A 12,862-nucleotide genomic window follows, 5' to 3' on the forward strand; every position below is an offset into this window, starting at 1 on the left:
TGATGTGTGTGGTGTTGTGTGTGGTTTTGTGGTTGTGTGGTGATGTGTGTAGTGACGTGTGTGGCTGTGTGGTAACGTGTGTGGTTGTGTGGTGCTTAGAGTGGTTGTTTGGTGATGCATGAGTAATTGTGTGGTTGTAAGGTGCTGTGAGTGGTTATGTAGTGCTATATGTGGTTGTGTGGTGATGTGTGGTTTTGGGGTTTGATGGTTGTGCGGTGTGTGTATAAATGCGTGATTGTGAGTTTATGTTTCGCGTGTTTGAACACACTACAAAAAGTGTGTTCAACTGTTCATACGTGAAGTGTGTTTAAAATGCAGTGTGAACTGTGGGTAGAATTGTATGTATGGAGTGTTGGTTGTTTCTTTTCATGTTTTTCACTGTCATTCTAAAAATCTGTCCAAAATCAATCATTGTCACAAGTTTCAAGTCAGCGTCGGCTGAAATTTGGCATGGCGAATTTGTTTGAAAGTGTCAAACGCAATAGAGATTTTTATGTATTGGTGACAAAAGGCTTTATTGATATTCTTTGTAGTTCTTGTGAGGAGTTGAAGTGTGGTGTGGTGTGGCGTGGTGTGGCGTGGTTGAACGTCGATCATGTGAAATCTGGTTTGTGTGTGTACGTTGTACAGGTGAACGTTGCTGTTTCGGCTATGACAAAAGTGCGATTTACATCTTGTTTTTCTATTTGTGTGTGTATGTTTATGTGTGTGTGTGTTGTGTGTGTATGTTTATGTGTGTGTGTGTGTGTGTGTGTGTGAAAAGTTATCTCAATTGTTTGGTTTTGAGGAAAAAGTTAAGTGGATAATTTATCTTTTATACCCAATAAACACGCAATTCATAAACATCTTCGTTAAAAGACGTCTGCAAGTTGGCTTTTGAATTTTTCAACAAATAAGGTGCGGTAAGTATTTTGGATTTTAAGAGCATTTGTTTCAAATGATTAATGTTCATACTTCACGTTGGGATGAAAAATGAAAAAATGAGGGAAAAACACAAATGAATGAATGAAGAAGTAAAAAAATGAATTAGTGAAGAGATAACTAAAAAATGAATTAGTGAAAAGATAACAAAAAATAACTGAATAAAGAATAATAAAAACGAATGAATGAAGAAATAGGAATAAAGTGACCTCTGCCTCCCTCTTATTTGTTGCTCTATGGAACAGAAAGATGCACTTTGTTTATTTATGCAAGAGAAAAAAAATTTCACCGGCCAATCTTTTGTTGAGAGAGAAATGCTTCATTCTCGCTTCGTTACTTCTAATAAAAATATAACGACTCAAACTAAATTGAAGGAAAAATAAAATTAAATTTTTCTGAAAAATTTTGTTAGTTCCGCAAAAACTTCCAATCCAACAAATTAATAAATGTTATGGTATAATTATTTCTGGGTTGGAAATTAGATTTCGTTTTTTAAAAAAAGCGCAATATGGCCATCTCCCGTTCATCTGCACAGCAGTCTCATTTCATAAAAACAATAGATTGATACAGACAACTTAACACACGATCAACAGGATCCAGCTACCGTTCTGCGGTCTGTGTGAGGTGATCAATATGCCGCTCCTTTTAAGTGCAAAATCGACTAGACCAAAATTTGGCGTGATGAGCTAAAAAAAGGCCAGCCTAATTTTGGTGACTCTAGATTGCGCATGCTGATTTTTTTGCCCCCACGTTAAATTCACAAAGTTTCAACACTTAAAATTTTTCAATTTCCTCTTCATCCGCCCATCCCTGTTGCTCAACAAAACTGCTTTGAAGTTTAAAAAATTGTATTGTCAACAATTTAAAGAATTATTTTTAAAAAAGTTATGTTCTAGAGCTGCTTGTAAATGAAAAAATTCTAAATGTGAGTTAGTAAAACAATCAATATTTTTAGTTACTGACATCCTATCTATTGATTAATATCTAATGTACGCCAGTACAAAACACAGCAACCATCTACATCAAAACAAACCACACCACAGTGCTAACGGAAATACACCACTTTCAGAAAAATAACATCACCAACAACAATGCCATAATACTAACAACAACAACTAACAACAACAACAAACTCGACACAATACAAACCTTGCACTTTTTTCTTTCCATCAACTAGTAGGCTAACTCTGTTTTGTCGTTGTTCGAACATGATCGTCACCCATTTGTTGTTGTTGTTGATGTTGCTGTTGATGTTTATGTTGTTGTTGATATTGTTGTTAATACTGTTGTTAATGTTGTTGTTGTTGATGTTGTTAGCATCACTGATCATCTCGTCAGCGACAAGTCTCTGCGAGGATAAGAAGAAAATGAAAATGATCATGATGGCGATAGTCATGAAGTCTGATGTGACAGCACCATGATGGATGGCTCCTAAACTTTCAACGATTTCAAATAGTTTCAGTTTATAAATTTTTTTCATTTCAGTTGCAGTGCTCGAACTGAATTGACTGCATCGTTACGCTGGCACTGTGGCACTCGTTCGCATTCGCTCTCATGCCTTCTACAAACATGTTTGCATTCACGTAAGCACTGCAGTCTTTATTAAGTTCGGTTCGTGTTACGTTAGATTTGAATGAATATGCAAATGAAGGCTCAAATGATGATGAAGATGATGATGAAGAGGATGATGATGAACCTGATGACTCAAACGATGAGGAACACGAAGATTTGCTTGTTGATGTGTCTCATAAAATATTTGATGACTCAATGGACGAATAAAAAGACGTTTTGTTGGTCATGCATTATGAATGCGCGTTCCATTGTTTGTTACAGACAAAAATGTTTCAGGAATGCTGATCATGCTGTTATTGCGTACAAAGTTAACATAATGTTAAAATAAACTTTTGATGTTAATGTTTGTGAGTCTGTTGCTATTGGTTTTATTCCGAACAATTGATTTTATTGGATCGCAAACATTACGTCAAATAGATTTTATATTGGAAAGGAGCTGTCATCTTGTTTGAAACTCGTCCCGAAAGCTTTGATTTGCTGAACTTGAAAGAATTGGCACGCTCTCAGAGGAACTGCAATATTCTTCTTCTAATTATATCAGCGCAGTGTCATTTTGAAATGATGCGAGTGGTATTTTCGTGTGAAATGAGTTGATGTGCTGATGTTGTATGTCGCAAGTTTTGTGGCGTATTGTAATGTTGGAACAAGGTATTTTAACGTGTAATATTGATTAGTGTGCTGTCTGATGTTGTGTTGTGGAAATGTTGTGAGGATTATGATTTTCAAAATGATGGATGTTTATAATATGTAAAAATATTAAACAAATGTTGAGTTAATATTTTACGTCACAAAAGTTAACAAAAAATCATTTAAAATTGATATAAATCCGTTGACGAAATTTATTTTTCTCTATACAATTCATTAATTGGTTGTTCTTTGTTAATATAAATAATTAAATATCTCTTTGTAGACAATTGCCTTTTGATGTTGAACTTTGAAACAATTGATTTATGATTTGATTTGCTTGAAGAATGGCTGAATTTAATTTACTAAAAGATCAACCTCGTTACTTTTTTAAGACTTATTGCGTTATAAATTATCACACGAGAATGATATAACAGTAGAAGTAACACTAATATTTTAAAAAATCGCAGTCAAATTTGTTATTTAAAAAAAATTTTTCAAAATTATTCAAATTTTACAAAATAAATTTTAATATTGGAATGCATCTTAAAGGTCACTCAATCAGGTAGATGGAACTTGACGTTTTATATCGACAACTAAATAGTTTAACTCCAACGTTGTAAGAAGTGATATATTTAGTGTAATATTTGTAACACTGACATTTTTTCGTATCGTTAGTTGTATATTTGTTATTTTTAATTGATGAACTATTGTTGAAATCAAGTTATTTATTTCTGCCAAAAATGAAGATGTCTCCTTTGTTGGTTTTTTTTCTCACTTTTGCTGGTTGAACTTTTGGTAGAAAATTATTATCAAACAAACTTTGCAACCAATTTGAAATGTATGTAGTCCAAGATAAGGGTTGTTGTTGTTAGTTGTTTGTTGTTGTTGTTTGTTGCTTTTGTTTGTTGTTCTTGTTTATTGTTCAATAGTTCAATTTGTTAATATTTCAACATAATTATCCGGCCAAAATATATCCAAATTTCAAATTTAATGCCCGCCATTTAAAATTAGAAAAGAAAATTACGTCAAATATTGAGATTATTAATAAATTTAAAAAAATTACAATTTAATTGTAATTACAATTACAATTTAATTACAAACAATTTGTTATATAATTATTAACAATATTTTCAGCTATTAGTGCAGTGAACGCTGTCATAAGAAGCATTGAAAGCAATCATTCAGAGCGGCCAAACACGATTAATCCAATTATAATAATGGACAGTTTGCTTGTCAAACCATTATTTCTTTCTCTGTGCAATGCGCTTGCTTCGTCTTCATCAGAATGATGTTCAACGCTAATCATTTACTATATTATATATTATATATATTATATATATATATATATATATTATATATATATATATATATATATATATGTATATGTGTGTGTGTGTGTGTGTGTGTGTATGCGTACGTATACATAATGTCATGCATGCATGAACGTGTATATGGGCAAGTACAGTGGGATACTTGCATCGTAGCACAAGAATGGGTGTCATATATGACGTAGATTGTTTGCCGGCATGTATGAGCAAGAGTTCGTCCTATCGCTTGCAAAACATGATACTGGCATTAATGGATGCAGTAACTATTGATGCATATATTAATCACCAGCTTTGGATAATGTAACGTTCGGTGAGCACGTAATATTTTTACACTCGGATGGGCCGTGTGACGTTTGTTAATGAAACTGCATAGAACCGGCTGCACAACCTAGCAAGCTTGCAAAACTCTGGTTCCGCTTCTTTTTAAAATTAAAATTTTTCAATGTCTTTTTGTTAAACTAAAAGCAGTATTTTTTATTACAATAGTATGAAATATGAATAAACATAGTCATTCTTTAACTTGATTTTTTATTCCATAATTCATCCAAAGTTATGTTTAAAATGTTATTTGGCCAATAAAATTTCTTAGTGTTTTTGTCTTTCTGTGCTAATTTAAGACATAAAACAGTACTTTTCTAAGGGTTTCTTACTATTAAAAATATAATTTATTTTTTAAACAGATGGAAACAATGTTTGCATAGTCAATTTTCTTTAACCACAAAGTTTTTATTACGTCATCCAACTCTCTGACTGACATCAACATCATCTAAGTAGTGTTTCTCAACTGTTTTTTGTGCTATGCACTTAGCATAAAAATTTCATACTCGCGTAACATTCATGCAACAACTGATGTTTTTCAGAAAAAGCTCTGTGAAGTGGTGGAACCAAATTTTTTGGTTTTTATAGCAAGTGAAATAGGATTTGTAAAAAAAATTTTGGTTTGGCATTAATTTTTTGTTGTGAGAATATACGCAACGCATTTACGATGAAAATTGCGTAAGTTATTTTTATTAAACATGCGTCGTTTGTTAATTTGTCATCAAACAAGATAAAATTTGTTCATCATAAAATCTTTCTGACCAGTTAGATGTACTTTTTAACAGTTTTTGAATTTTAAAAAATAAGATGCCTCCTTACTCTTTGATTAACTGTCTAATTTTTATTATTAGTTTCTTATTTATGTTTTAATTACAGTCTATTAATTCTATTATGATACGTTTTGCTGCCAAATTAATATAATTATATCTAAATTTGGTTCATCTCGATTTATGACCACCAACATTATATCATGTTATCTCTCAATTATTTCATCCTAATTTTGGAAATATTTTCATCGGATGACAGCAGCACTTATAAGAAGCTTTTCTTTAACCAGATTATACTTCATTTATGTTTGGAGTATGTGCTCGACCACATTACATCAAGTGACGAATTTTTGTTACAAAAAAGGAAAATAATAATAAAACTACTACTACTACTGCTTCTACTACTGCTACTGCTGCTGCTACTACTACTACTACTACTTCTACGACTACTACTGCTGCTGCTACTACTACTACTACTACTTCTACGACTACTACTGCTGCTGCTACTACTACTAATATAATTTCTACTACTACTACTTGTACTACTAATACGACTACTTCTACGACTGCTACACTACTACTACTAATAATAATAATAATAAAAATAAAAATAATAATGATTTATTTTCTACAAATTAAGACTGTAAAACATTTTAATGGTCAAGCAACGTCAATAAAAATGTGAGAATTTCTGCCACTAACAGGAGATACGACTCTGCTCTGCGTGCACATCAACACTTTCAACTACACCAATTCCATCATGTCATGCTACTAACTTGTGTTCACCAGCCATAACTAACTTCAATTATTTTATTTTTTTATCTTGGTAGCGAGTTTACTACCATCTGTAAATACTAATATAAAATGTTAACTTGATCACATTTAAAAGTTATTTAAAGTGTATCATTAAAAAGATTTTTTAATGTAACACTTTCTAAGCTCTGGGTAGGCGGTTCATTGAAGCGTTACGTTTTGATTAAGTAACTTAAAACCAAGAACATAACCTAAGAAATGAGTTACAGATTTTTAGCACCGATATTAGCGCCGATATTTGTAAGAAAGATATTTCAAATTTTTTCTAAATTTCCAACAATCAGATATCAGACTAGCAATCTAGCTCTTGTATGTTGCCCATTGTTAGGTGACAGTCAACTGCACGTGTGATGTCTTGTTAGATTACATTCTTTAATGCTAATATTGCTGGATGTTCATTTCAGAGTTTTTGATTGTTTTGAATATGAAATAACAATTAATTTATAAAATTATACACAAAGGTAGTTATAAAATAAATGAAATAAAAAAAGTTTCCAACAAGTCGTTCATGAAAATTGTGCAAATCAAATCAGTCAGTTGAAACAGCCATGGGTGTTATTTTGTAAAGACGTGTTACCCGCGTTGTGATAATTATAGAAATTTATTTTACTTCAAACTACTAGAAAATGGCGACAAAAGAAAACAAAGTTTCAATCAACAAACAGCGTTATTTTATGATCGAATTTGGGCAGTTTGCAATAAAACATATCAGAAGTAGATAAAAAACGTCAAATCTAAAAAAAAAATCTTTAAAAATTCAAAATGAATTTATAGTAGTAAAAAATTTATGATTTTAAAGCAGAAGTTTAAATGCTTTTAATAAATTTTATTAAACATCCACAACTTATTTATTATTATCAAATTTATGATTTAAAACCACAATTAATTGGTAAAAAACCGCGGTAATAATTTAAGATTTTACAATCATAATTTAATATTTATAAATAATTTTAAGAACAACCGTCGTTAAAACCGAATCAAAAATGATAGTGTAGGTTAAAAAAAAACACAAAATCATTCGAGTAGATTGATGGCGAAACGGGCCATCAGGTTGACAGGGAACAGATACATGAGGGGAAAATTTATATGGTACAGACACTACTTTTGAATACAACCATACACGCACGCATACATGCACGCACACATGTACATACCACACACTCTCTCTCTCTCACTCTCTCTTTTTCTCTTTCTCTCTCTTTCTCTCTCTCTCGCTCTCACAAACACTCTTACCATAACTTTATCACCAAGCTAAGTCGGTGACGTTTTCAAACAATTATACCTTTAACCCAACCTTAGACATGAAATAAAACTTTCATAAACTAATAAAAAAAAGCAAATAATGATTGAAATAATGAAACAGAATACTTTCACACAAACTCAGTTAGTTAATTGCACAGCTCGTGACCATGAAATGCCAACAAACATCAAAGCTGAAGACACTCCAATCTTATGATCATTGAAAGATATCCATTTATCAATATATATCAGCAACAATGTGGGAATGAAGCACACCTACATGCTGCCTGCATCAAATTAAATGAAATTAATACATTCCTTCTATTCATTTTCACAAACAAAAATTTTATCTTCGACAAATATTTTTCAGTAATAATTTTTTGTTTTTTTTTTCAATCAAATTTCAGATTAAAAATAAACAAATGGTCTGGAGACCCAGTTTTAAACATCTGACGTTCCGCGGTTCCATCCACACCGCAGACAAATATTGGAGCATGGTCATTCGCAGAACTGAACAAAACGAAGTGTCCACCATTATATAACCATGATTCAATTTCATGAAGATTAACTTAAAAAAAAGAAAAATAAAGAAGCAAGCCACACACATAAACACAGAAACAAACATACTCGTACACACACACATATACATATGTATATGTATATATATTTATATTTCCATTCATAGACACACAAATTGATGAACTGACGGATTGATAAAATGCAAACACATGCGTGCGTGTGCGTGCACTGATTTGACAACCAATTATTATCTGCCCTACAAATATTAAGTGAAAACAAAAACGTGCATGAATTCACATTTATGGAAATCGCTTGTTGCTTTGGCTTTAAATTATTTAAAAATAAATTCAATATAGAATTGTTAATGATAAATTAAACTTAAGTTATTAATGATGAAAAGGAAAAACCGTGGAAATAGGAATTCTAATATATTTAATCTATAAAATTATAATATGTACTATTTGCTATGTACCGAAAGTGATTCGTTGGCTCGATTTGCTTGTCAGATGAGAGATAAAAGAAAATGAATTGTTTAGATTCTCAGGCAAGGCTCAGTTAAAATACAAAAGAAAAAAAAATGAAATGTAGAAAGCCCACGGGTGGAGTGAGCAGAGATAAGGATATCCATTTGGTTGGAGACGATTGTGTCATGCCATGCGTGGAACGATGATGATGGTGGAATGATACTGATGGAGCTGATATGACGATGGAGATCGTGATGATGATCACCATGATGATAATGTTGATAAGAAAAAAAAGATGTCGATATAGTTCTGGTTTGTGATAGTGATTTATCAAAATATTTATCAACAATGCTACTTTCACTACCTGATAATCTGATGAGAAACTTGTGATGGCCTCATCATAAACTGCTTCGCATCAAATAGATTTTCATGTCGCATGTCTAACGACAAATTTTTAGCAATCTTTTATTTTAAATTTACTCACTTTTATTTATTTTCACTTCACCTTAACCTCGTTTTTTAAATTTTCGACTCGCGAACTCAAAGAGTAATAAAAAGTTGCTGTTCGAGAAAGTTTTTTGAAAATCTCAACTTATTATTAGAAAAAAAAGCACAGAATCATACAAACTTAAATTTACCAAATAGACAAAAAGGCTTGTTTTCTTTTTAAAGATAATTAATAAATTTCAACATTTTTATTTAACCCATAAATTAAATTCAGAAAAAAATTTTGTGTTACTTGAAAAGTTTTTTTTATATTTCAAATTTTTAATATGGAAGTGAGAAGACACGTGTGAAAAATAATTTAGTAGCCAAATGATGTATCAAAGTAACTCTATAATTTTAAAGTTTTGAATTAAATAAATAATATGAAGTTTGCGGATCATGATGATTAATAAAAGATTTTATTCAAGACATGAGAATGTCTGAAAATTGTTGAAGTTTGACTCAAATTTGCTATCAACGATTCAACTATAAATTACTTTTCATATGATGTTTGCCAAAATGTGTTACTTAGTGGCGATCATCCTCTCTATCCGTCAAATGTAATACGTCATCAATATTTCAAGCTGATAAATTACAGCAGGTTTCTCGCGGCGTCTGAGTTGGTGCGAGAAAACATTTTAATAATCAAGTTTTGGAAGATTGGAAGGTTAACACACACACACACACACATACACATACACACGCTCACACACACACCACACACACACTACACACACACGCACACAAGAGCACACATTAAACAGCATTTATTGACGAGACTTATAAGAATAAAGTTTAAAGTTACAATTAAAAATAATCTCTTAAGTTAAAAAATAAAAAAAATATACATTTAAAATATAGTTATGTTGTGTTTGTGAGAATGAACGTTGAATTTTTTTTTACTTTCATTTGACGCTGGCTTGCATGTTTCTGCGCACACAACAAAGACATCACACGACTCTCTTCTGTACACGCCGATAACACAAAACGAACTGCCTGAAAAAATGAGAAAAAGTAGATATGAAAGTCAGAATGGATGACGTGCCGCTGACTGCGGTGAAGTTGATGGGGTCGTTGCCAGGCTGAAAAGCTACTTATCTGAAAGTGCCAGATCGTCTCATAGTTCCACTTTGCTTTTTTTTATCATCTCCTGCAACCTAAAAACAAGACGCTTACGAATGCTCACTCAACATGCGCACGAACGCTGTCAGATATCTTCCTCACACGATCATTCAAGCGTTTTGAAACGTACAAATCTGGCGATGACACACAAACACACAAAGACAGACACGCAGGCAGACACGCAGGCAGACACCCAGAAATAATCAGGCGAGTGTGTGTTTGTTTGCATTGCACCCAATTTCTACAGATGCACTAGCAGGAAATATTAAATTACCGCCATCTATATTTCTTTTTCAATGCAGATGCTGTAACATATAAAGAGTGGTCATTCCATATATAATACATGCAAAACATTTTATGAGAGATGAGTATGTATGTGCCCGCTTGCTTGCATGTCGGTGACTAGTCCACTGCATAATGCATGCATGACTAATGTGCGTGCTTAGTTATCATAACATATGCAAATTTTATGCAGTTAACATAATATATGCATGGTTTTGTGTGATTTGAATAGCTGCAACACATTCGCACACACGCACACGCGCACACGCGCAATCTATTATTTAATAATTTTTCACTTCAGTGCCCGATGCATCAACACTTGCAGACGCCACTTGCATGGCTCCTTATCATTCTCCTTCCTTCAACAAACAACACGTTTCCATAAGCAGCGGTTCTCAGTGTGTTTTTTGAGATTTGGCAGACATTTTTTGATCTACTATGCAGTTTCATTAACAAATTTGAACTGCTTCCATGGAACATACCAAACTATCCTATTTAAACTGTTCAGTCACGACGTGTGCAAGTTTCCATCATCTGTCGTCGTTGTTGAACATGTTGTACCGTTGATGAACAACATGAATGTTACCAGTGTGTTAGATTTGTTGTTCAGTTTTATGTGTTCAATTGCACTTTCTGTTCAGAATTCTAATTAATTCTAAGGTGTAAACGTGTTTGGGGCAAATATCTTAACATCATGTCATTACTTATTATAAAAACAATTTGAAAAAATTGCTGACACATTAATTGTTATAGCGCTTGTTTTTTGCAATTTTGATTTTAATTGGCTTATCATGTAATGTATTACGAAAAAAGAACAATAAAAATTATGGATAAACCATAGAAATAATTAAAACTATCTGACGAGAATGCGACGAGATAGAAACAGATTTAGAAATTAATGCTACAATGTTTCGGGGCGGGAAAATAATTTAAGCATTAATTAGTGCATGTTTTTGTTGGTTGGATGCAATTTACGACGCACGTTCCGTAGCAGCTACACTTATTAGAATTGATCGCTTGTCATAAAAATTATCTTCCTGTCTATAATGCGGCTTCATAGGATGTTGATTGTGGTGTGAAGATGATGAGGATGATGTGACGCGAGGATGGGCTGCTATGTTGAGATGTGTTGTGTGTTTCTGTTGTGTGGATGTGTTTTGTTTTTTCGTGTTTTTGCATTGTTTTCATGATACATAGGATGCAATATTTTCATGATATACATTTTTAGGATACTATATTTTTGTGATATAATATTTTTTATGATATAACGTTTTTTTTATAATAAAACTTTTTATAATATAATATTTTTATGGGACAGTGTTGGCAAGCTGAGTTTTTATTTTTATTGCAATGTGCATGTGCATTGAGTGATGAATGATATTATGTGTTGTTGTTGTTGTTTGTATGTGTTTGAATGTTGTGAAATTGTTTCGTTCAGTATTTTATACAGTGTATTTATTATTTATACTGGATTAAGAGAATTGAACTCTTCATATTATCTGAATATTCCCAATGCAAGTTAAACCTCGTTAGTTTCACAGAAAAATACCTACAGAAAATTCGGAAATAACATTGGAGTAGACATTTACAACTGTGATTGTTGATTGAAATGTTGAAAAATGTTTGCATAAAATGTTGGAAAGAATATGTTGGTGATGTAATTGGTAAAACCAACTGGAAGTGAAAATGAAAATTTCTTTCGACATCGTTTACACGTCTGCCGGCCTAAAATAGAAAATGTTATTTTATTTAGGATAAAACTCCGTCCAAAAGAGCATTTCAAGTTTAACATTAAAATAATAATCGAATGATGTTATCTTGAATAAATGTTTACAGTTTAGATGTTATTTTTAATGCTAAAAGATATTTATACATTTTATAAAACAACAAAAATGTTGTGACCTAAATAAGACTCAATATTGATTAAAATTTGCTCTGATCTTTCCAGCTACTTAACGAACGTTTGACAACAACCATTTAGGGGGTTGTCTATTTTCAGTAAATGAGAAAACTATGATATGATATTACAGGTTAAAACAACAGTAAATAACAATTGAAAAATAACAAATAAGATGAAAATTAAAAACCAATTTTAAAAATTGTAAAAAGTTTAAAAATTCTTTTTGGCTGCTCTGAACATTAACTGATTATATTTGGTATTTTTGTAGCGATTTAACAAACACCGTGTTGAAGGAATTTTTCTCTCAATCTCAATTCTTTCCTGTTAATGGCATCAATAATGGACTAACCTCATTAAATTTTGTTTAATTAGATTTTGTTTTTTTTTAAATTTCAAATAATCAGTCTTAATTATGTGATATTGGCATATCAACACTGAATATATATATTTTTTTATTTTTTAAAATTGCATTTAGTTTTATTGAAACGATCAAATTTTATGACT

The 12,862-nt window shown here is 31.8% G+C and overlaps 1 protein-coding gene across 1 annotated transcript; it reads right to left on the reverse strand.

Annotated features, from left to right (window-relative positions):
- Positions 1 to 593: 593 nt before the first annotated feature.
- On the reverse strand, positions 594 to 2,401 carry HELRODRAFT_170112 (hypothetical protein; the record flags this gene model as incomplete). Its single annotated transcript, XM_009015929.1, has 2 exons — positions 594 to 682; positions 2,071 to 2,401. The coding sequence occupies 2 exons, from the start codon at positions 2,399 to 2,401 to the stop codon at positions 594 to 596; spliced, it is 420 nt and encodes a 139-aa protein (XP_009014177.1).
- Positions 2,402 to 12,862: the final 10,461 nt, after the last annotated feature.

Source organism: Helobdella robusta (assembly GCF_000326865.2).
Source record: "Helobdella robusta unplaced genomic scaffold HELROscaffold_17, whole genome shotgun sequence".
NCBI classification, from domain to species: Eukaryota; Metazoa; Annelida; class Clitellata; order Rhynchobdellida; family Glossiphoniidae; genus Helobdella; species Helobdella robusta.